Genomic DNA, 26113 nt, shown 5'->3' with positions numbered 1-26113 from the left:
GCATACTACATGCATTATTCGATGCAAATAAATGCAAAGAAATGCAAGGCTGCAACAGGATGCATGCACAACTATGACTAATGATGTTACTGAAGTTAACTGAAGCAGCAGCGTCACTGCTGCAAAACACTCCATAATCACAAAAAGGACATTTCCTTCAGGAAAAGGATGGAGATGAAACAAAAAATCAAGAAAACCAAGAAAGAGAATAAAATAGCAAGATGAAGGTAAATAAAGAAAAAAAAAATAGGCTATTGCAAGCTAATGTTGGCTAGCTGGTTCAGCATAGCAAGAAAGTTAGATGTTTAATTAAACATTCATCAATAGCTTGCAGTCTGAATATGTTTTCATTCAACATTATTTAGCCTAAATTATTATTTTTTCTTCAGTTTAAAGTGTTTACTTGTGTGTAAAATAATTTTATTTTATTAAAATGATTATTTTATCTTGACGTGCGAGATTCATTCAATGTTCTGCTAATCTAGTTACTTTCTCAGAATGTATTATGTATACTTTAATTATACATTGATAAAAAAGGAGATTTGAGAACTTTTATTCTCAAAAAAAAAGACAATAAACAATATGTTTTTCCAATTTTACAGAACAAACCATTATACAATGACTTGCCTTACCATGTCTAGTTAACCTATTAACCTAGTTAAGCCTTTAAATGTTAATTTAATATATATATATATATATATATATATATATATATATATATATATATATATATATATATATATATATATATTAGGGCTTGCATAGACTAGTCGACTAGTTGAGCAATAAACTACTCGAGCGTGCATTTACCATAAATAACATCAAAAAGACATACGCATCCAACAAACATCACTATCCAAGGTTAAAACTTCCAACTACAACTGAGGATTAAATTCAAGATTATTTACATTATCAACATTAACACCACAGGGAATCCTCTCGAATAGTAGTCACATGGTTTCTGCTACATTAATTCTTCTGTGGCGGGGCGCCACACCAAAAAACATTACAGCTTCCCATTCAAAACATTCAGTAGTGTTTTTTAATAGCATGTTATAATCGCACCAAAACGTATTAAAAGGTATATGAATTATAACAGCGCAAACTTTACTGTGTGCGTCATTTGTTAAACCCTTAAAAGTTACGTGCTCACTGACTGACAGGTGCGTGATGCATGAGGCCAGCAAACACAATGTATAGCTTTCAGTTAGAATAAACGTTTCCTAAGTATACTTTATAGATACAGTAAAGGTCTATTGCTCTGCATTTTATGACTTTATCTTAATAATTTTGTGCGCAAGCAAAGCGATTGAAATAACGCCATATGTGTTTGGTAGATCTGTATAAAAATGGCCTGTCGCCAAAGCTGGAAAAAGTCCTACTGGAAACACTAAGTTATGTAATGAACATTAGTTTCCTCTACTATCCAAGCTAGCGAAATAATTTCTTGCTATCCCTGCCACCAGCATGAAGTGAAAGAAATTTTCTTTGGCCAGCAACACTGTAACAAGACAAAAAGCAACCTGTATTCCTCTCACGTTGATGCGCTTGTATTTCTAAATGTAAACCAGCGATCCATGAACTTGACCAAAATCTGACTAGAGGTGTCAGGCTCAGGGATCGAACCCAGGTCCCTGGCGTGTGAGTTTGGACTCCTTACCACTGAGCCAGTGGTAGTTGAAAAAAACTGGAAGATGGAAGATGAAAAAACTGTTAACAAAAACAGGAAACTTCAGGTTTCAAAAAATACAAGATAACAAGACCAGGAAACTTCAGGTTTCAAAAAGGACATCAACTTAGACAGGCAAAAACGTCTAAACAGAAAAAATCCAAAAAACTCCAAGGACTATTAGATACAAGAGAACAAGCTCAAATAACGAGAAAGAAAGACTCACTGTAGGTGACAGGCATGGGTCAACAATAACCGAGCAAAGAACAGAGGAAAAAAGGCTTACTTTTATACAAACAACTAAACAAGGAACATGTGAAACTGATCTCGGTGATTACAGGTAACCAAAAAAAAAAAAAAAAGAAAAGTTGAAATGGCGACATCTAGTGGTGAATAAAAAACATGAAAAATTAACCAAAAACCCTGACAGGACCCCCCCCCCCCCCTCTAGGAACGGCTCCTGGCGTTCTTGCCGAGTGATTTCATCTTAAGAGCGTGAAAGTCTTGAATGAGTTTTGGATCTAAAATGTCCTTGGCAAGGACCCAGGAACGCTCCTCAGAGCCATAGCATTCTCAGTCCATGAGATACTGTCGAGTTTTGCGTACTTTACGGGTGTCCAGTATCCGGCGGACTGTAAAGACTGCTTGGCCTCCAACAAAACGAGGAGGGGGAGGTTTACCTGTCACAAAGTAAGGAGAAGACAAAACTGGTTTTAGTAAAGACACATGGAAGGTAGGGTTTATCTTTAAAGATTTTGGCTTGGATAAGCTTGTAGTGGTCCCTAGGGATTGACAGAACGCTTGCCAGAATCGGGAGGAAAACTGAGGTCCCCGATCTGAGACGATGTCCTGGGGAATGCCAAAGACTCTGAACACATGGTTCATGACTAGTTCGGCCGTCTCTTTGGCCTTGGGAAGTTTAGACATGTGAATGAAGCGGGCGGCCTTTGAGAATCGGTCCACTATGACTAAAATAGTGGTGTTTCCTTGGGATGGGGGAAGTCCAGTGATAAAATCTATAGATATATGAGACCATGGTCTGTGAGGTATGGAGAGTGGGTGGAGAAATCCCTGAGGTGGCTGATGGGAACTTTTGTTTTGGTTGCAAGTGGGGCAGGCCTTAACAAATGCCATCACATCTTCCTTGATGGTTGGCCACCAAAATCGTCTTTGCAAGAATTCAAGGGTACGGGCAGAGCCCGGATGGCAAGTAAGCTGTGACGAGTGTCCCCACATGAGGACTTTCGATCGAACAACTCTAGGGACATACAAACAGTTGGGAGGACAACCGCCTGGCTCTGGGTCCTTAGTTTGGGCCTTCCTTATCAAACCCTCCAGCTCCCACCTGGTGGGGGCTACTATCTTAGAGCTGGGGACAATCGGTCTGATACAGTCCTCTTGCGGGGACTTCACATAAACTCGGGACAGTGCATCAGGTTTCAGATTCTTAGATCCTGGACGATAGGTGAGTGTGAAGTGGAATCGGTTAAAGAATAGAGACCAACGTGCTTGGCGGGGATTAAGTCGTTTGGCCTGTTGGATATATTCTAAATTCTTGTGGTCAGTAAGAACTTGGAATGGGTGTTTCGCCCCCTCTAGCCAATGTCTCCATTCCTCGAGAGCCAGTTTCACAGCTAACAGCTCCCTATCTCCCACATGGTAATTTCTCTTAGTAGGGGTGAGACGGTGAGAAAGAAAAACACATGGATGAAGCCTCTTATCTTCACCCCTTTGCGATAGCACTGCTCCAACGCCCACCTCAGAGGCATCAACCTCCACAGTGAAGGGTTCATCCGCATTGGGGATAAGAAGGATAGGTGCTGAAGTGAACCGCTTCTTAAGAATCTTGAATGCCTCTTCAGCTTCAGGTCCCCACCGAAACCCGATCATGTTCCCCTTGGTGAGGGCAAATAAAGGGGCTGCCACAGTGCTGAAGTTCAAAATGAATTTTCGATAAAAGTTTGCGAACCCCAAAAACCTCTGTACCTCCTTGACCGAGGAAGGCGAGGGCCAATCCACCACTGCCTGGATCTTTTGAGGGTCCATTTGGATTTGTCCTGGTTCAATAACAAAACCCAGGAATTTCACCTGGGAGACATGAAACTGACACTTCTCTGGTTTGATGTATAGATGGTTATCTAGCAGATGACGTAGGACCTTGTGTACATGCTGCACATGCTCTTGGAAGGAGTTTGAGAAAATAAGAATGTCATCCAAGTAGACAAACACAAACTTATTTAGCATGTCACGGAGCACATCATTAATCAGGCTTGAAAAACTGCAGGAGCGTTGGTCAGTCCAAAGGACATAACCAGGTATTCATAGTGCCCTGTGGGCGTGTTAAAGGCGGTCTTCCATTCATCACCTTGTTTGATACGCACTAGGTGGTAGGCATTACGTAAATCAAGTTTGGTGAAGATGGAAGCCCCTTGCAGCATTTCAAAAGCTGTAGACATCAGTGGTAAAGGGTAACGATTGCGGATCGTGATCTTATTGAGACCTCTGTAATCTATGCAGGGGCGTAACCCACCATCCTTCTTCCCCACAAAGAAAAACCCAGCACCCGTAGGGGAGGTGGATGGTCGAATGATTCCAGCTGCGAGGGATTCCTCAATGTAGAGATCCATGGCAGTCCGCTCAGGAAGGGACAAGGAAAAGATTCCACCTCTAGGGGGACAGGAACCTGGCAGAAGCTCAATGGCACAGTCGTAAGGACGGTGCGGGGGTAGGACAGTAGCTCTCTTCTTACTGAAAACTGCTTTAAGATGGTGGTACTGGGCTGGGACTCGGGACAGATCTAGGGGTTCTTGAGACTCGAAAGAAGGTTTAAGGGATTTCTGACTCAGACAGGTGGTTTAGCATGTGGGACTCCAACCCAAAATTGTGCTAGTGGGCCAATCAATATGTGGGTTATGCTGAAGGAGCCAGGGGTGACCAAGGATAACTGGAAGATCTGGTGAATGGATGAGGTGAAAACAGATCCTCTCTTGATGTTGATAGATGGAGAGACAGAGTTGAGACGTAAGGTGTGTCATCTCTCCCGGAGCAAGTGGTCGACCATCTAGTGCAGTAACTGTTAGTGGGTCAGGAAGAGGTTCACTGGGGATATTGAGGGTCTTTGCTAAGGTGAGATCTAAAAAGTTTCCAGCAGCACCAGAGTCTACAAAGGCTTGAAATTGGGACTGTTGGTCTGCCCAAGAGAGTGTGATGGGGAGAAAAAGACCACTTGAGGAAGGAGAGTTGTTGCATGTAACTCTCGTTACAGTCCTTCCTGGCCTGTACGGGACTGGGCGTTTCCCGAAAGCTGAGGGCAGGTGGAACGAAAATGGCCAGATAAACCGCAGTATAGACAAAGCTGCTCCCTCATGCGGCGGTCTCTCTCCGTGGGGGAAAGCCGAGTTCTGCCTAATTGCATAGGTTCTGCACTGAATTGAGATACCTGTGATGTGGGGGTTGGTGCTGGAGTGGGCACCCCGAAGGAGGGCTTGGGGTGGTTAAAATATCTCTCCCTCAGTCGATTGCCCAAACGGATGGCTTGCTCCATGAGGTTCTCGAGATCCAGAGATGGTTCCCGGGTAGCCAGTTCATCCTGGATTGTCTCAGATAACCCATTTTGAAAACAGACCATGAGGGCTTCATTGTTCCAACCACTTCCAGCTGCCATTGTTCTAAATTTTATGGCATATTCTGCCACACTGCCTGTATCTTGTCGTAGCGTTAGGAGTCTTTTTGAGGCTTGCCGACCACTGATGGGGTGATCGAACACCCATTTGAATTCTTGTTCAAACGCCTTGTAACTTAAACAGTAGGGTGCCTTCGCCTTCCAGACCGCAGTGGCCCTTACCAGATAACAGGTTGATGACATATGCAATACAGGCACGGTCTGAGGGGAAAGATGAAGGCTGCAGTTCAAAGTTAGAGAACACTGTGTTAGAAAGCCATCACAAGCACTGGGGTCACCTGAGAAGCGTTGTGGTGGTGGTAGGCGAGGTTCCATCATAGGGGAGATTACTCGGGACTCTGGCAGAGGTATCGAAGCAGCAGCAGGAGCTGGGGTTGAATCAACATAGACCTTGTCAAAGAGTTGAAGAAACAGAAGCCATAAGATCTGCAAGTAACTGAGAGTGTTGAACCATTAAAGTGTCTTGTTGGGCAAAGGCATTCTCATGGCTTTGAATTGTGGACTCATGCTGAGCCACAGTGGCTAGAAGCTCCTGGGAACCTAGAGTCTCTGGGTTCATGTTTGGCTCAGTTATTCTGTCAGGCTCAGGGATCGAACCCGGGTCCCTGGCGTGTGAGTGTGGACTCCTTACCACTGAGCCACTGGTAGTTGAGGAACCCAGCAATGAGACTCTATCAGATTCCTTGAGAAGTTTTATTAACAACAAAAAACAATCTTCAATGGAAGATGAAAAAAACTGTTAACAAAAACAGGAAACTTCAGGTTTCAAAAAATACAAGATAACAAGACCAGGAAGCTTCAGGTTTCAAAAAGGACATCAACTTAGACAGGCAAAAACGTCTAAACAGAAAAAATCCAAAAAACTCCAAGGACTATTAGATACAAGAGAACAAGCTCAAATAACGAGAAAGAAAGACTCACTGTAGGTGACAGGCATGGGTCAACAATAACCGAGCAAAGAACAGAGGAAAAAAGGGTTACTTTTATACAAACAACTAAACAAGGAACATGTGAAACTGATCTCGGTGATTACAGGTAACCAAAAAAAAAAAAAAGAAAAGTTGAAATGGCGACATCTAGTGGCGAATAAAAAACATTACATGAAAAATTAACCAAAAACCCTGACAAGAGGGTGAGAGCGGGGATGACATGTGTTCTGTATAAAGTTAAATGAAGTAAGATTCTACCTTTAGCATAATCTTCAGGCCGGTTGAAGTATATATATATATATATATATATATATATATATATATATATATATATATATATATATATATATATATATATATATATATATATATATTTGTTCATTTTGTTATTTTAATAACTGTTGAAACGTAGCAGAAATTAAATGATTGAATGAGATTTAGCCTAGCTCAGAATAATTTTATTTATCTTTTAATTACTTTTATGAATACTGTGTTATGGATATGAGTTTCAGGACGCTTTTTAGGTTTCGGGTGTGGCTACTTTTACTTTCTATAGCCTGCATTAAATGTATAATTAAAATGCAATAATTAGCCAAGCTTTTTTTTTTCCCCCGTTAGTAATATAAATATTTCATTTAGGTATTTCCAATTTCAACTTTTTATATATGCATTATTTATTAATTTAGGCTTTTTATTTATTTAAAAAAACATTTTGTGGGTCAGCTGTATTGTTCACGAGAACGCTCTGGTTACTAAAGTAACCCTTGTTGCCCGAGGAGGGGAACGGAAATGCTATCTGTGAATTTATTTTATTAATCCACGACTGGGGATTTCATTTCAGAAAGCCAATTGTCTGAAAGAATATATAACGGGCCAATGAAATGCCAAATGAGTTGAGAGCGCAAGCTTGCGCACCTGGAACTCATTGCCAATTAGCACCGCATATAAGGACAGGGAAAGCAAGGAAATGCTATCCTTTTAAGCTGAAGAGACTAAAGCTGCGTCCCAAATCACATACTTATGCACTATTCTACGCCATTTTGTAGTATAAATAGTGTAAGTAGTGTGTTCACACTGAAAACTTTAAAAATAATAAGTGCACTTTAATTACCCGGATGATGCACTCATTCAGTCGCTAAAAAGAAGTGTGGAATGATGGACACTTGACGCACTCAATGACCGCAGGTTTGCCTACGTAGCAGAAGGGGCGGAGCTATCGGACGCACATGTTGGATTACTTTATTTATTTTGGATGGTGAAAGCAAAATTCTTCTACGAGAGTGATTATAGTGCCTCCTGATGGTGAATGCGGCAATACTCACGGCAGGTATTATTTGATAATTCGGTCGTTTATTTAACTGATTTGGCAACCGTCAAATGTCATCAGAGAAACGGTTTGAATTTCCGCTTAGTAAAAAAACATTAGTGTGCCATTTGGGACGCCACTACATACATATACTATCCTGTTGAGTGTGTAAGTGCATAAGTACATAGTGCATGAGTGCATAGTGTGCCATTTGGGACGCAGCTTTACACTTACAGCTAAGGAACAATCATTATGGCGATGCTATATAGCATTTCCGTTCCCCTCCTTGAGGAATGAGGGTTACTTTAGTAACCAGAGCGTTCCCCTTCGGATGGGGAACTTCAATGCTATCAGTGGATTTATTTTATTAATCCATGAATGGGGAAATGTCTGGAAAACGCCATAATGACTGCACCTTACCTTTGCATCCGATGAGAGGATAGCCAGGCATAGCGTGAGCGCTCCTGCATCAAAAAGAGGCGTTGTCTTCCAACGTGATCCCTGGCCCTTACCTATCCCACTTCAAAAGAAGTTTTACGGATTTAGATATGTTTTTTAGGAAGTCGCAAGCGACCAGATAATTCTAGGAAAATACGACAGTACATTGGGAAGCGTGCAGTCCCGATAGGGAGGACGCTGCGGAGGCCATCTGCGGAGGCCAACCCAATAGGTAGCAGATATGATGGCAAAAAATACATATGGACTAGCCCTGAAAAGGGGGAGTATGCATATAATAAGATGGTTAGCTGAGAGGAAAGACAGGGGTCCGCCCGTGAGGGGGGACTGCACCGTGACTGAATAAGCATTTGGGATCACCTAGTGGGGATCACGCATAGCGGGCACCTATACCCAAAACGCGGGCTGACCAGAGGGGAAACCTTCAACGTAGTGGGCCAGCAAGTGACTCCTCCGCTGAGTCAGTGCTGGGGGCCTCGAAGAAATCTGCAGGGCTCACCTGACAGGGAACTTTACTGACAGATAAAAAGGCGGACGTATCTCCATGTCAGGGAGAATGGCGCAGCAAGCGTGTTTCAACTCCTTAACCGAATAGTTTCCTCAATCACCAAGGGTTACCTAATACCTTTGAGGAAACCAGCTCCACTCGCAGATTGTAAAACCTTGCAAATGTATTAGGTGTCGCCCAGCCCGCAGCTCTACAGATGTCTGTTAGAGAGGCGCCGCGTGCACGCGCCCAAGAGGATGCGATGCTCCGAGTGGAGTGTGCACGCACTCTCGGGGGACACGGCTCGCCTTGGCTTTGATAAGCGAGAGAGATGGCATCTACTATCCAGTGGGCCAACTTTAGTTTGGATACAGCACTTCCTAGCTGCCGACCGTCATAACAAACGAAGAGCTGCTCAGATGATCTAAAGCTCTGAGTGTGGTCCAGATAAATACGCAAGGCGCAAACTGGACAAAGTAAGGAAAGGGCTGGGTCTGCCTCCTCCGGGGGCAGCGCTTGCAGGCTCACTACCTGGTATTAAAACAGAGTGGTTGGAACCTTGGGCACATATCCCGTGAGGGGTCTCAGGAACGTGAGAGTAAGCCAGCCCGAATTCCAGGCACGAGTCACTGACCGAAAAATGCCTCCAGGTCCCCGACCCTCTAATCGATATCAACACGACCAGCAGAGCTGTCTTCAGGGACAGAAATCTTTAAGATACTGAGTCGAGGATCGAAGGCATCTGACGCAGGCTCGTGAGAACGAGGGTGAGATCCCAAGATGGCACGAGAGGGGGGTGGGGTGGATTCATTCGCCTAGCGCCTCTGAAGAACCAGATGATGAGGTTACGCGTTCCCTCATATGCGTTCCCAGCAACCTGTTCCTCATCCTCCCTGACCTTTCACAGTAACTGCGCGAGCAGGCTCACTGGGGGAAACGCATATTTGCGCATGCCCAGAGGCCAGCTGTGAGCCAGTGCATCCGTGCCGAGAGAGCCCTCGGTCAGGAAAAAGAACAACTGGCAATGAGCGAACTCGGGGGAAGCAAACAGAACAATCTGGGCTTCCCCGAATCGCGCCCATATCAGCTGAACAGACTCGGGGTAGAGTCTCCATTCTCCAGGACGTAAAGGCTGCCTTGAGAGTGCATGGGCTGCATGGTTGAGCTTGCCTGAAATGTGAATGGTGCTTTGATTTCAGCCGCGGATGACTCCAGAGAGCGAATACCCCCAATTGCGATTGATATATGCCACCGCCGCCGGGCTGTCCATCATGACCAGCATGTGTTGCTGCTCCAGCACCAGAAAAAAATGGTGGAGAGCGAGGAACACTGCCAACAGCTCCAGGCGATATGTCAATACAACTGGGTTCCTTTCCACAGGCCCGCAGCTGCATGCCCGCAAGACACAGCCCCCCAAGCCCGTGCTGGAAGCATCTGTTGAAACAACAACATGACTGGACGCCTTTCCTAGAGGCACCCCGGCCTGTAGGAATAAGGGGTCGTTCCAAGGGCTGAGGGCACAGCGACACAGCGTAGTAGCAGTGAGTCACGCGCGTGCCATGCGCGTCTGGGGACTCGATCATAAAGCCAGTGCTGGAGTGGTCTCATATGGAGTAATCCGAGTGGCATGAAGTGGCTGTGGATGGCATATGCCCCAGGAGCCTCTGAAATAATTTCAGTGGGACCACTATTTTGCTGTCGAGCTCTCTGCCATGGTAACCGAGTTCAGCTCCAGCCCAAGAAAAGAGATCCTCTGCACGGGGGTGAGTTTGCTCTTTTCTCGGTTGACTTGAAACCCCAACAGGTGGAGGTGCCAGAGCACATTGTCTCTGTGGATAATCAATTTCTCCGAGAGTGGGCTAAAATCAGCCAGTAATCGAGATAAATGAGTATGCGGATGCCCGCAAGCCGAAGGGGCACCCTCCACGAGCTTGGTGAGGGCCCGCGGAGACAGAGAGAGCCCAAAGGGGAGGACTTTGTATTGCCAAGCTCCACCTTCAAGCGCAAACAGCAGAAACTGACGTTGGTGAGGAAGAATGGAGACATGGAAATACGGGTCCATTAGGTCTATTGATGCAAATCAATCCAGAGGATGAACGCACTGCAGTATGCGCTTCTGCGTGAACATTCTGAACAGCAGCTTGTGCAGACAGCGGTTCAAAACTTGCAGATCTAGGATTGGCCGTGACCCACCACTCTTTTTGGGCACGATGAAGTGCGGGCAGTAAAAACCGCTCTCCATCTCAGCTGGAGGGACCGGCTCGATTGCTTCCTTCGCCTGGAGGACAGCAATCTCCTCTCGCAAGACAGGGGCGGACAGGGGGCTGACCCTGGTGAATACACACCAGTGAACTTGGGGGGCCACTTCGTGAAATGAATCGCATAGCCGAGTCTGATTGTGCGTATGAGCCACCGCGAAGGGCTGGCCGCGCTAACCAGGCAGGCAGAGCTCTCGCTAATGGACTCATCGCTTCAATCGCTGACGTACCAGCAGTGGGGCAGCGCGGAGTGGGTGTGCTGATCCGGAAAGCGCGAGGGTCCCTCTGAAGAGGTGGGGGCGAGAGATTTGCTCTCACTCCGCACCCAAACTCTGGAGGGGAGCCTCGAGGGGTGGGAGAAAGGAGACCGTCCTCCCAGCACTCGTGAGCCACTGGCGAAACGCACCGAACCTGCGAACTAGAAAGCATAGCGTCCCAGACTGGCAGATTTCGGGCTGTCACATCCAGGGAAGTGGAAAAGTCCTCTTTCATTGATGTTTTCATGGCAGTAAAAAGTGCCATTGGAAATGGGGGCCCGCCCTCCAGCGGGGAAAGAGCAAGTTTCCTTTTCTCCAGATGACCTGTTCTAGGGACGCTTCGCGGTCAGTTACCAGACTTAGCGGCGCTCTGGGCAGGGGGGGCTGCCTGCTTCTGAGGTGCTCGATGCGCTCGCTTTGCCAGAGGCATGTGCGGGGGCAGTGCAGCTCTCATAGGCGGGCGCCTTTGTTGAAAGAAAGCGGACTTTGTTGACTTTGCGCATATCAGCCAAGTTTAGCCAGAGGTGGTGCTCCTGGACCACTAATGTGGACATCGTCCTCCCCAACGCACATGCAGCGGACTTAGTGGTCCAAAGAGCATAGTCGGATGTGGTGCGTAGCTCACAAGCCTGAGTTGGACCAACCCTCATGCAGCTCGGCCAGCGCCTGCGCGCCTGCGCACCTGCGCTTGGTAGCGCTGGTAGGTGGCCATCGCGTGCAAGGCGGAAGCAGCCTGGCCTGCAGCCATGTAAGCTCTATAGCTCCGAGGGAGGCAGATAACTTACAGGCTTTGGAGGGGAGACGAGGGGGACCCCGCTAAAAAGAGGCACTACGCAGACAAAGATTGACCGCAATTGCGCGCTCAACCTGAGGAATCACCACATACCCCCTGGCCGATCCAACGTTAAGAGTGGTGAGGGCGGAGGGACATGCAGCACAGGCAGAAAAAAGTGCCCTCCAAGACCACGTGAGCCTACTGTGCACCTACAGGAAGAAGGGGACGAGAAGCTTCGAAGGCTTCACCCTCTGGTCATGTATGTAGCACCGGACCTAAAGAACGCCAGGCGTGGGAGAAACCCAGCTCGACCGTCTGCCGATGCGTGTACACACTCTGGACCGAGAGAATGCTCTCTTTCGCTCGAAATCGCTGGATCACAGCAAGAGGAACACCTCATCAACTCTCTCAGAAGGCTGTAATAGTCTCTGAAGCAAAAAGTATGGTGTTGCCTTGCTTTCCCTGTCCTTATATGCGGAGCTCATTGGCAAAAAGTTCCAGGTGTGCAATCTTACGCTGCCAACTCATTTGGCATTTCATTGACCTGTTATATACTCTTTCAGACAATTGGCTTTCTGAAACGAAATGCCCATTCGTGGATTAATAAAATAAATCCACTGATAGCATTGAAGTTCCCCATCCGTTCCCCAATTATGTTTCACTAGGTTCTTATTACGGCAGAAAAGTAATAAAGTTACTTTAATAACTTAAAGTGTTACAGGTTGAACATGAGTTTGCATTGCATATACAGCAAGCTTGATGCAGATGTTGCGTGCAGCTTTTTTTTATATTAATCTGTAACACAAAAAAAGTAATATAATGTTTTGACAATGTATGTTAGCTCTATGAAATCAATGCATTCGGCTATGAATTAATAAAACGTATTGAAAAGGATTTCCTTGTGTCTTTTTAACTAGTAGCTCGAACCACGAGTAGTTGAGTAACTAGAGTATTGTTTCGAATAGAAATCCATTAGCAGAAACCAGTAGTCGTGCAAACCCTAATATATATACATACATATATATATATATAGGCGAAGCAGTGGCGCAATAGGTAGAGCTGTCTACTCACAGCAAGAAGGTCGCTGGATCGCTGGTTTGAGCCTCGGCTCAGTTGATGTTTTAATATGGAGTTTTTATGTTCTCCCTGCGTTCGCGTGCGTTTCCTCCGGGTGCTCCGGTTTCCCCTCACAGTCCAATGACATGCGGTACAGGTGAATGGAACATAGTGGAGTTGCGGCTGGAAGGGTATCCGCTGCATAAAAAACTTGCTGGATAAATTGGTGGTTCATTCTGCTGTGGCGACCCCAGAAAAATATTCCACATTCTGCTGTGGCTACCCCAGAAAATATATATATATATATATATGAAGACAAAGGAGTTGTCTGTAAACCTCCGAGATAGATCTGTCTCGAGGCACAAGGCTGGGGAAGGTTACAGAAAAAATTCTGCTGCTCTGAAAGTTACAATGAGCACAGTGGCCTCCATCATTCGTAGGTGGAAGATGTTTGGAACCACCAGGACTCTTTCTAGAGCTGGCCGGCCATCTATGCTGAGTGATCAAGGGAGAAGGGCCTTAATCAGGGAGGTGCATCAATAACCCTATGGTCACTCTGTCTGAACTCCAGCGTTCTTCTGTAGAGACAGGTGAACTTTAAAGAAGGACAACCATCTGTGCAGCAATCCACCAATCAGGCCTGTATGGTAGTTTGGCCAGACGGATGCCATTCCCTGCTTGGAATTAGCCAAAAGGCATCTGAAGGACTCTCAGACCATAAGAAACAAAATTCTCTGGTCTGATGAAACTAAATTGAACTCTTTGGCGTGAATGTCAGGCATTATGTTTGGAGAATACCAAGCACCGCTCATCACCGGATGCTGACTTGAGCACTGATCTCGCTCTGGAATTCCCAGAACTCATTGCAACTGGAGGTGGGAAGCACAGCATTTTATCTCGATTTATTATTAAAGTTCAGAGATCTAATATGACCCAAAGCACGCTGCCAAAATATCAATGGAGTGGCTTCACAACAGCTCTGTGAATATCCTTGACAGTCCCAGCCAGAGCCTAGACCTAAATCCTACTGAACATCTCTGGAGAGATCTGAAAATGGATGTACAGTACAGCGCCTCTTCCCTTCTGACCTGATAGAGCTTAAGAGGTACTGCAAATAGGAATGGGCAAAAATTTCCAAAGACAGGTGTGCCAAGGTTGCATATTAAAAATGATTTGATACATGTTAAAGGCTGTAATTGCTGTCAAATGTGAATCAACAAAGTATTGAGCAAAGGCTGTGAATACTTATGTAAATGTGATTTCTTAGGTTTTCTATTTTTGATAAATTTGCAAAATTTTTCAAAAATTGTTTTCACATTGTCATTATGTGTAGTATTTTGAGGAAATAAATGCATTTTATCCATTTTGGAAAAAGGCTGTAACATAAAAAAAAAATAAAAACGTGGAAAATGTGAAGCGCTATGAATACTTTCTGGATGCACTTTATATAGTTGGAATTGGTGGTCAAGCAGTACATTTACAAGTTTACTATAAGTACATACTGTAGATGTTATATTTTTACTGCTTACTCAAATTACTTGTTTAAAATGAGCTAAATAAACATAATTCTTAAGTTTTGGATGTGGGTGGTGTTAACTTAATTGTTTTATGTTAAATCCACTTACATTTGCATAAAGGACAAAATTAAGAAATTGTGTAGAACCTTGCATTTTAATCTTACACTTTAAAAAATGCTGGGTTCCACACAATCGAGTTGTGTTGGGATAAAATGCAGGAATAAAGTTAACTTATTAGTTTTCATTCATTTTCTTGTCGGCTTAGTCCCTTTATTAATCCGGGGTCTCTACAGCGGAATGAACCGCCAACTTATAAAGCAAGTTTTTACACAGCGAATGCCCTTCCAGCTGCAACCCATCTCTGGGAAACATCCACACACACTCATACACTATTAACAATTTAGCCTACCCAATTCACCTGTACCACATGTCTTTGGACTGTGGGGGAAACCAGAGCACCCGGAGGAAATCCACGCAAAGGCAGGGAGAACATGCAAACTCCACACAGAAACACCAACTCAGCCGAGGTTCGAACCAGCAACCTTCTTGCTGTGAGGCGACAGCACTACCTACTGCGCCACTACCTCACCACTTTTTTGTTTTTACAAATGTAATTAAAATTGAACATAAACAATTACTTTCAACTCATGTTTGTGTTGTGAATTGTGTTTCAGCTCATTTTTCAACTTCATTTCTTTGAATGTACAATTTGAATGTACGTTTCTTTAAATGTGCAATGATTACTACTACTAATATACTTCAACATTACTTAGGTATACTTTGTAAAATTAACTTGAAGTATGTTACTTTTTTTCGTAAAGGTTTCTGCAAGCTGAGCAATCACTTTAGCTTTTTTTTATCTTCAGAGTAAATAAATTGTGCCTCAAAGTGGAAGACGACACTAAAAATCACTGCTGGGTTATCTTGCATTTGAAAGCAGTGACAGAAGTTAGTGGAAAAAAAACATGTGCCTCGAGGAGGTAACTATTTAAAATCCTTTTGAAGAAGGCCCTTTGCTCTGGTGTTTGCAGAACAGGTGTTGGCATTTTAGATGGGACCAGTTAGTTTGTTAATCTAATTATCAAACCACAGCATCTGTTGAGAGGGAAAAATCATCTGACTTTTTTTGAAGAAAGAACTCAGGAGACCACGAGAACAGAGAACGGGTCCTTTGAGAAATGACATGCTGCGTTCTTCCTGATGGTCACATGACCTTCACACGTTTTAAATGGTAAATTATTTAAACATTACAGCATTCATACAATGGTTTATTGTTTTCCCACCTTTTTAAAATATATACTTTGCATAAAAACATTATCAATATACTCTGCACAATATAAATAAAACAGATTTTTATACGAATTTCAGCAAACAAACACCCTTAATGTGTTTATTCCTTTATTAAGATGCCCATGGTAAAGTTTACTTTCAGTGTTTCATTCAGGGAAACTCCTGAGGTAAATAAGTTAAATCTCTGAACTTTAATAATAAATCGAGATAAAATGCTGTGCTTCCCACCTCCAGTTGCAATGAGTTCTGGGAATTCCAGAGCGAGATCAGTGCTCAAGTCAGCATCCGGTAAGTTTCAAGCACCCTCTGTTGAGTATTGGAACTGAACTTTGGCAGCTGATGATGACGTTACACGAGAACAAGAGGAAGCAAGACCGCTGAAGAACACATATTCAGAAACAGCCACAGTCCTGGAGAGCTGACGTCCTGCAGATTTTAGCTCCAACTTGCCTCAACACACCTGCACGGATGATTCTAGAAAGCCTAGTATGAGATTGATTAGCTAGCCCAGGTGCGTCCAATTGGGATTGGAACTAAACTTTGCAGGACACCGGCCCTCCAGGACCGAGTATGGGCACCCCTGGTTTAGATGCATGTCACTGATAAGAAGATGATGGATAATTACTGTATGATGACCGAAATGGCCTTAAACACCCAGCAGGCACAAGACGTCAACATGCCGTCAGATTGAAATTGTACCCTAATGTCATGGAGACGCTACATTTTGTTTGAAAATGAAAATGTGTTTACATCAGAACTCAACGTCAGCCCAATGTCACTGTCCAACGTCCAACCTAAAACTAACCAAATATCAACGTCTAATGATGTTACAGCTAGTTGTTGTGTCGACGTTACCACCATGACATCTATCAGATGTTGAATTTTGGTTGCCATAACTAATGAATAAATGTCAGTATTTGATATCAATAGGATGTTGGTTTAAGATGTTGGCTCGACATTGGATTTTGGTCACTTTCTAACAACCTAAAATCAACCAAACATCAAAGTCATTAAATGTCATTATTGAACATCAAAATAACGTTGTCCTTAGACGCTGGCTAGACATTGAATTTTGGTCAACTGACATCACAACCTAAATCTAACCTAATATTAACATCTTATGACATTGTGTGCCTTCTGGGCAATAACTAAATGCACTACAGAATGTTATGTTTACACACATCGACAAATTACATGTCAATGCATAACCTTTTAACAGCATAATACTCACTACTCACTACTCATGAGTACTTTTAAAAGGACTACTTTTTACTCATACTTTAAGTAATATTTACAATAGGTACTTTTATTCTACACACACTACATTTTTAGGCAAGTAATGGTACTTTTACTTAAGTATGCTTTTTCAGTACTCCTTCCACCACCGTTCATTCGTGCAACAACTTTAGTCATAAGGTAAACGCAAAACAAAAGTTTCTATATAGAGTTATTTCATGGGACTTGACACTTGTAAACACTCACTCCAATTGGTTCACATGACTCTCGGTCAATCATAGAACTTGTGCTATGCATCGTTGCGATGTGTAGTTCCATTTTTTGAGAGGTGCGCATCAACATTGGCGCCAGACCATATGCATGTGTTTGACGCAAATTTATAAATCAGCCTTTAGAATTAGAGAGAAAGTCCATTTATAGTCGTGACCTTTCCAAGTATTGTCAAAACCATTATTTTCATTCTAGGGGTAATTTGCCGGTTTAAAAATTAGCATATAAAACCTTATCTGAAAAATAAATAAACTTACAGCCACATACTAACATATTAAATCAATGCACTCTATGGCACCTTTTAAACTATTAAAATTATATTTATGCATCTGTCAATTTTATCCAAAGTACATTACACTGCATTGAAGGTTCAAATTTGTGTCATAAATTCTTGTTTTCTGTGGGAATCAAACCCATCATTTCGCTGTTGCTTGTGCTATGCATTACTATTTGAGCAAGAGATCTTATTTCAATTATTTGATTTAAATAATAATAATTGATATAATGCAAGTCTATTTCTGCTGTTTTATTGTTTAATATACCAATGCCAGCAACATCTGCAAAAAGTCATGTTTAAGCCTACCCTGAGGCATGTGTGAAAATTCTTTTAACCTACTTGTCCCAAGGTGATTATTTAGTGCACACAGGTGCACAAAAAGTTATTATTTTTGTCACACAGGTGTTCAATCAGAATTAGCAAAAATGTATTTAGCTTTTCTTTTTTTTTCTTTCTTTTTGCTTTCTTTCTTTATTTATGTATTTTTTTTTGTTATTAAAATTAAATATTTCTGTGAAATTATAAACTTAATAATAATTAACTTAATAAACTTATAATAATAATTAATAATAAATAAATAATAAACTTAATAATTGGTTTTATTTGGTAAATTGGTAAAAACAATGTTAAATGACACTTGATTTGTTAATTTAAGTATAATTCTCTTATATAATTAATGTCAATGATCACAGAGTCACGTTGCATTGTGTGGGCTGAGTTATTTGGTACTTTTTCTGCTATAGGGGTTGTTGCTTTGTGTGAGTGTGTACGTGATCAAGTACTGCTTGTGCGTACATACATAATGAACAGGGTGGAGCAAATTCCACAAAAGCTGACCTTATCAGTCTCCGGGCCCATATAAAAGCCAATTGTTATAATCATGTCCATGTCAGTTCTACATAATAACAGCACAACACACAGCTGAAGGACAAATAAGTTTAGTCAAGTTTAAGGTAAGATGATTTTTTTTTTTTTCTGGTCACACTTTACAATAAGGTTCATTATTAATGTTAATTAATGCATTTACTCACATGAACAAACATTAAACAATACATTTACTACTGTTTTTGTTCATGTTAGTTAACGTTAGTTAATGAAAATACAGTAGTTCATTGTAAGTTCATGTTACCTCATGGTGCATTAACTAATATTAACAAGCATGTACTTGGATGTTAATATTGCATTAGTAAATGTTCAATTATGATTAATAAATGCTTTACATGTGTTTTTCATGATTTGTTCATGTTATTAAATGCCTTAATGAACCCTATTGTAAAGTGTTACCTTTTTTTTCTTTTATTACACAAGAACAAAGATGATACAGTAATGCATCATCATAAGGTATGGAGTGCATCGATAACAAGGAGGACCACTGAAAAAAATAAGGTTTATTACCATTTTAAAAATTTAATAAACTGGAAATTGTATTAGTGTCTTATCATAAATGCATACTTTGCATTAGTTATTTATTTGCTATTATTTTTTTAACTACATAGGTAAAGAATGATGCTGGTATTTGTGGTTTTACATTTATGGTTATTGAATTACTCTCTAGTGACTGCATAATCCTTGCAGAGTAATGCAAATGCATTGATTTTGGAAAATTAGCTTTCCATCTGCATAGCTTGTCATGTGCATACTTATGACTCTATGGAATGCCGGGAAGAAGAAAGATGCATGTTAAGTAGTTGAATGAATGACTTTGCTACCAACAAAATGTATTTGTCACATTGACAGTTCAGTCATCAAATAAAAGAAAATATCAGCTGTGTGATTTTGATATACATCCTGATAAACGTACAGTTAGATTTTCAACAGTATAAAAAAGTATTAGCTTAATTTTGTTCCCCCAATGCAACGTGCATGTATAAACAGCTTTTTTGCAATGTGTTTCTCAGATGCCATACCCTCAATCAGGCTATGAATATCTAATTTGACCAAAAGACAGGTATGTATAAAATGCATTTGTGCATCAAAATGAATTACATAAAGTCTATAATTAATTACTTGACAAAATGGAAGGTAGTCCATGCATTTTGTATGTGTAGTATATAGCATAACAGTGTTTTATTATTATTATTATTATTATTGTTGTTATTTGGTTGTTTTTAGTGTCTGAAGCAAAAAGAGAGATATAATTTGTATTTGCTGATCAATGTCATCTTTGACATTATAGCTAATAAACGAACAAACATCCGAACAAAATGTCTTTACATCGGAAAAATGTTCCAGACCCAGGGCCCCTTACTACTAAAATAGGTGAGAATCATATTTCAGCAACCAACATCCCATTGTTAAACCTTCTCAGAAATTGTTAATAAAATAACTTCTATTGCTTATTTAAAAAAAATATAGTGATATTACTAAAACACTAACACACTGGATTCATTCCTCCCACATCTCTCCCCTAGTGTCTGAAATTGACAGGGACAAGCATATTTTACTGTATATGCTGGACCTGCACAGGGAAAAGGTGGCACCTCTGGATCTGACAACAATGCTTTATGAAATCACTCCAAGCACTGAAGACAACATTCCACAGGACCCAACAGAGCTCTCAAAGTCATTCCTCCGTCGACTGTGGCTTTCTAATCCCCAAGCCCGTAGCACTTGCTGCAAGGTTGTAGTAGGAGAGTACGGTTTGGACATGGATGAAAATTCACAATGTGCTATCAATCCTTTAGATCTTGTTACCGTCATCTACATGACCACAAATAGTTTCCTACAGCAAGAAATAGCCCAACGAATGTTGCAGTCCAACTTTGCAGTACCTCTGTATCTTCCACCTATTCACCCAGAAAAGAAGGGAACCATCCTCTTGAGTCCATTTAGAGGTGTTCTCGGAGAGTGGAAGTCCCCTTCTGAGGGACCTACAATGAAAAACATGGCAAATTCCAGGATGCCATTTCTCTCTGCAGTAAGGCTAGGCAGCTGCAGTGTCTCAAAATCTCGAGTACTCAACCATGTTCTTGGTGGACCACACAAACTAAACGAGTCCTTCATAAACTGTGGTATGAAAGGAGGGGAGCTGCCTCGAGTTCTCTCAGATGGTCTGGTGGAGGTATGTTGGAACTTGCCATCAGGAGACCATCATGAAAGCGCCTTTTCTCGCCCTGTGCTTGTAGCTAATCTGCGTGGTGATGCAGCTAACTATGAAAAACAGATGAGTCTTCTGTGTTACACATCTGCAGTCCTTATTGTTTTTTGTGAAAGTTTTGGTGCCGAGGAAAGAGAATTGCTTGTCTCATGGAGAAATATTACTAGCCACATGATTATAATTGACAGCTCAACATCAGTAAATGATGGACAGCAGAATGATAATGAGAAAATGAAACACAGATTGGTGAGGGATTTAGAACTGCCTGAAGGGACAGTGCTTTATGGATGGGAAGGTAATGAGGATGAAATTGCTAAAAGTTTAAGAGATGTTCTGAATCGTTTTATTCCATACCTGCACACCTCAAGCCTTGTAGGTACTGCTGGCATGGCCGATGACCTCGACATTAATGTTGATGAAGATGAGATCTGTCGAACGGCATTCGGTGAAGTTGAAGAAGTCCTCAGTGGAATCGAAGATGGAGTGTCTACCTATTTGGAAAACCAACTGCCCCTACAGGGTGATGTATGGAAACAATTGTGTCATGTGGAGAAAGTGGAAGCACGTCAACAGCAACATGCAAATCAGAACTTAATTGAGGAAAAGGAAAATCTCATAAAACAAATTCTTGAATATAAATTAACAACAGCCATGAAAGCTTTTATTGAAGCAGTCTGTTCACCTGAAACAAATAAGAGGGCATATTTCCTCTCTTGGATGAGGGTGAAACTTGAAGTTATGCAGTTGGAAAAGCTGTCCCTTCTTAGGGAAACAAATCAGGAACAAATTCAAGAACCCTGCATTGGACTTGAGCATTTTCTTAGAGAGATGGGACTGGTCTACGAACGATACTTCCGTAGTCCGAACAGTGACTTGTATGACATGTTCCGCTTACCATATGTAGGTGCTGAATTACTCCTGTATGGAGTTCCCCTTGAGCTCTATGATGGAAATGCCTCAGTATTTCCCCTGAACTGGGTGTACAGTGTTCTTTACGAATTATACAGGCAACTGCCAAACTTCAGTCGGATGAGAGTCTTGACAGTCTTAGGTTTTCACAACTCCAAGAATGCAGAGATTGTATCTTCACTGTTTGGTGTCAACTTCCCAAAGTGGGGTAGAAGGCAAATCAAAGGAGCATACATGCTTCTCCTCAGCCTGCCAGACCACTTCAGAATAAAAATGGACTGTGAATTTCTGATGGTGATTTGCACCGAAGGTTTGAACCATCCAACAGAGCGAAATGTTTTGCATGACAGTGAAATGGCTGCCTTTGTCAGTGGACTGAGTGACATCACACTAGTAAATTTACCAGATGCGGGTCAGGATGAAACAAGACGCAACCTTCAGATTGCAGTCAATGCTCTTATTTTCACACAAACATTGGAGAAGAAGGCTACCTTTCATGTTATGTCTGAAGGAGCTGGAAAGGATGGACAAATCATGAGATATGCAATTGATGTACTGACTAAAGGAGGGCTTCTAAATATGTCTCAAAGAGAAACAGTTCTCACAAGTGAAACAGGAGACCTATGCCATAAATTGTCACCTGGGACTTCCCAAAATGATCAAGTATACAGTGATGCAGTTCTCAAGCTAAAGAAAAACCTTTTGACTATTTTCCATGAAAAGGCAACAAATGGTCTGCCTACCTGTCTGGGTGCATTTATGGAGCTTATGTGCAATTTGTGGGAGTTAGTGAAAAGTGGAAATTTTGCTATGAAGTTTGGTGACACAGGAGAAGCAGATCCCATCATTGGCCTCTGCACAAAACTTGTACAGGGAGAAAAGCACCTCAGTGATCAACTGGACCATTGGGTCGAAGGATTGGAAAATCACATAACAGAGTTAAAAGAAAATGAACAGAATTTGGATTCAGATGCAATTATTGGAATCTTGAAAAATGAAGCAGCTAGCCAAATCAGCGTAGAAAGAGACCACATTAAGGCAAGCCTGTGGGACTACCTTAGGCAGGAGGATATTGATATTTCCCTAGTGGAAAATTACAAAGTAAACCTTCTAAAAACAGTAGATGTCATTCAAGAGCAATTGGCATCTGATGTTGGCCAGAAACTTGAGTCTGCAACCCTTCGCCATGATATGTCGATTAAGATGCAAGCTTTGTTGACATCCCTTGAGGCAGCCTTGGAGGTAAAGTTACGTTCACTCTTGCAGACCTGCATGAACAACAACTGCTTAATTGAAGACAAGGAGCTTGAACGTGAATTTGCTAGTGTTTGGGAAGATATTCCATCCAACTTGAGGGAACCCCTTCTTGAAACACAAGAAGTCCTTACAAGGATGGTGGATCAATTAAAGGAAAATTTAAGTGGACGTGGTCTGAGAAATCAAAACATCACACTCCACAATGCAAACCAGCTCAATGGGTTTGAGGTGAGGACTGCACATTTTGCTCTGAGTAGTAGAATGAAGAATTCACTGAAGTACAATAGAAATGTGGCACAAAGATTTGCCAATAATTTGATTGAAGACTGTGATGTGAGAATCTCAGATAAACTGAAGCACAAAGAGAGCTACTCTGATAGCTATATGAGTGAGTTGCTTGCAATTGTCGACAAGGGTCTGGAGGTTTTAAAAAGTGAGAAATTTGCAATGAGTCCCAAATTTGAAGTGGATATCAAAGGATACATCTGTAGTAAAGCAGCACGGTCTTTTCAAGAGGTGCAGGATGTGCTGCTCGGGGAAAGACAAATTAAAGAGACTTTCCTTACTGAGACCAAGGACAGACACATGCAGAATTTTATACATCAGTTCCGAAAGAGGTACCAGTGTCAAAAAGCTGCTCGATCTTTCACCAATCTGTGCCTCAAGCCAACTGCCGAAGATTTCATTTACAGCAGCTTGGAGAGACAGATATTTTATGATATGCTTAGTAAGAAAAATGCACATCATTTTAGCTCACCAAAGAAGTTCCACTACAGTCTTCTTAAAGAAATGCTGGTAAAGGACAGCTTTGAGAATTTCCATGAGTACCTTAAGTCCCATGAGACCTACAGCCAGAAGAGTATTGATAATTTTATCAAAGCTCATTTGTCAGGTTCTGTTATGATAGAAGACCAAAGGGAACAGCGAATGCACCAGATCTTTGACTGGGTGAAGAGGTGCATTACTCAGTTGTCTGAATTTAATAGTGGGGCACAAATCAATGTTAGAACACTACTGGAAAAAGTTTGCATCAACCTCGAGAGTCTGGGAAAAATAACTATGCCAACTCAAATCTTGCGGCAACCTTTGTTTGACATAAATACACACCCTGAGCACTTCCTTGGAAGCCTTCAGGATTCAGTCTCTGAGTTGACCTCGTCAATAGCTAAGGAATTTTTGGAGAATGAGGATGTCATTGAAGTCCCTAATAACCTCCCCAGTAAACTCCAGGACATGGTGTATGAAAGTGTGAAGGGTTGTAATAAGTTCTGTCCTTTCTGCAAAGCTCCATGTGACCTAGATGAAAAAGATCATCAAGTGCACAAAGCTGCTGTGCATCGCCCTAAAGGTCTGGTCTGTTATACTGATGCCAACTCCACAACACTGTCCCACAACACCTGCTCAGCAGATATTACAGGGCCAAACCAGTTTCAAAACAAAGACACAGGGGGCAAGTCTCTGCCCTTTAAGGAGTACCAGTCCATCTATCCAGATTGGAGCATTTACCCAGAAGACCCTGGTAATAATGGGGCTGCCGCCTACTGGAGATACGTGTTCATGAGGTACAATGATAGGTTTGCTCAGGAATATCTTTGTGCACCTGCAAAATTGCCTGAAGCATGGGGGAAAATTACTCAGAATGAGGCACTAGAGAGCCTGAGAGAGGCCTTTCAGATTATAGACTGATTATGTCCTTTACCAGCATTATTATATCTGTGACCAGATTTTTTATTATTATTTTTATACTGAAGCAAAAAAGGCTGCTTATACTACTATATAACTTTTCATTGAATAAAACAGAAAGGTGAAATTCTGATTCATCACTTCAAAGTTGAGATAAGGATTAATGAACTCTTTCTGGTCATGTTGCATCTTCTAGTAGGTTTACTTATTTGTATTTTTAAAATGTTTATTGTAAAAAAACAAGTTAAATATAATTCTCATTATATTTCGACAATCTCTGCCTAGATGTATGACAGTATGGTACTCCCCCAATACAAATTTTGCTCTTATATATAAAGTATTTTACCAATTAAATGATTTTAAAATCTGCTTTGTTTGCTCTTACTTCTTTCTCTTTCAAATTCATATTAACATTATGTTCATTCATTAATTTTTTATTATTTTTTTGGGCTTAGTCCCTTTATTTAATCTGGGGTCGCCACAGTGAAATGAACCACCCACTTATCCAGCATATGTTTTACACAGCAGATGCCCTTCCCACCACAACCAATCACTGGGAAACACCCATACACACTCATTCACACACATACATTGCGGAAAATGTAGCCTACCCAATTCACCTGTACTGCATGTCTTTGGATTGTGGGGGAAACCAGAGCACCCGGAGGAAATACGAACACGGGAGAACATGCAAACTCCACACAAAAACAAACACCAACTGACCCAGCCAAGGCTCGAACCAGCGACTGTTTTGCTGTGAGGCAAGCTTTAAATTGTAGATTTCCACAACATATTTTTAAAAGTAAAAAAATAAAATAAAATAAAATGAAAAATTAAGAATATTCTAAACATAATTTCTAAAAGGGTAAAAGCAGGCATGCTTAATATTTAAGACTCCTATAACTTTTTTAACAATGCAAATTTTTTAGGTCATTTTAATCTAAAACATTCACTGATTATTGATCAAACAATTTCTTGGGCAAAGAAGTTCCTTCTTCAACTAGTCCCTTTTGTCTTTTTAAAGTATAGGAGTTCAAATTTCATTAAACTTACATATATGTTATTTATATTTGTGAATATAGAAAAGCAATTAAGGACTTACTGCACCTGTCAAACAATCAATTCTATGTGTAGATCAAAAAATGACAAACAATGAAGTAACTAGAGACAAAAAGGTGTATGCTTAAAAAATAAATAAATAAATAAATAAAACATGGAAAATATTATAGCTAGGCAATGACCATGGACAATGCTATGATGAAACGCTAAAACTTTTGAAAATGAGAGCCATCTTGATTTGGAGTGACATGACCAAACCATACCAAGCATTAATAACTATAAATGTTATTAATAGGAATTCCTACTGCTGTTTTTACTCTTTTACAAATTATACACTCTTCACAAGTCATCTGTTTAAAAAAAAAATAATAATGTCCTATGATGCTAAACCACTAGCTGAACACAATGGTATTTTTAATGTATTGTTTATGCAAAAAGTTGTTTATATTGCAATAATTTATTGTGTACAATAATACATATATTAGCCTACACATACCATTAATATGCCTGTTTCTTATATTTGTGTCTATTTACCATAGTCCTTCTCCCCCTAATCTGAAATAAACGTTCAAATAAACGTTAAAAACGTCTAAAGTAAATGAAAATGCATCCACACCAATCGAATATCCACAAATTGATCAAA

General features: G+C 41.4%; 1 protein-coding gene across 4 annotated transcripts; it reads left to right on the top strand.

Moving 5' to 3' along the window:
• The first annotated feature begins 18351 nt into the window (after window positions 1-18351).
• On the top strand, window positions 18352-24780 carry gvin1l2 (GTPase, very large interferon inducible 1-like 2). 4 transcript variants are annotated; one of them, XM_087283746.1, is made up of 5 exons: window positions 18352-18418; window positions 18774-18851; window positions 19364-19413; window positions 19642-19724; window positions 19877-24780. In XM_087283746.1, the coding sequence occupies exons 4-5, from the start codon at window positions 19670-19672 to the stop codon at window positions 24412-24414; spliced, it is 4593 nt and encodes a 1530-aa protein (XP_087139872.1). In that variant the 5' UTR covers window positions 18352-18418; window positions 18774-18851; window positions 19364-19413; window positions 19642-19669; the 3' UTR covers window positions 24415-24780. The 4 variants fall into 4 exon arrangements, with proteins under 4 accessions (XP_087139872.1, XP_087139874.1, XP_087139873.1 ...); XM_087283748.1 differs by having other exon boundaries at window positions 19578-19724; XM_087283747.1 differs by lacking the exon at window positions 18774-18851.
• Window positions 24781-26113: the final 1333 nt, after the last annotated feature.

The sequence above is a fragment of the Danio rerio genome, chromosome 15, assembly GCF_052040795.2.
Source record: "Danio rerio strain M-AB ecotype USA chromosome 15, GRCz13ab, whole genome shotgun sequence".
NCBI classification, from domain to species: domain Eukaryota; kingdom Metazoa; phylum Chordata; class Actinopteri; order Cypriniformes; family Danionidae; genus Danio; species Danio rerio.
This window is presented reverse-complemented; position numbering and strand designations above follow the sequence as displayed.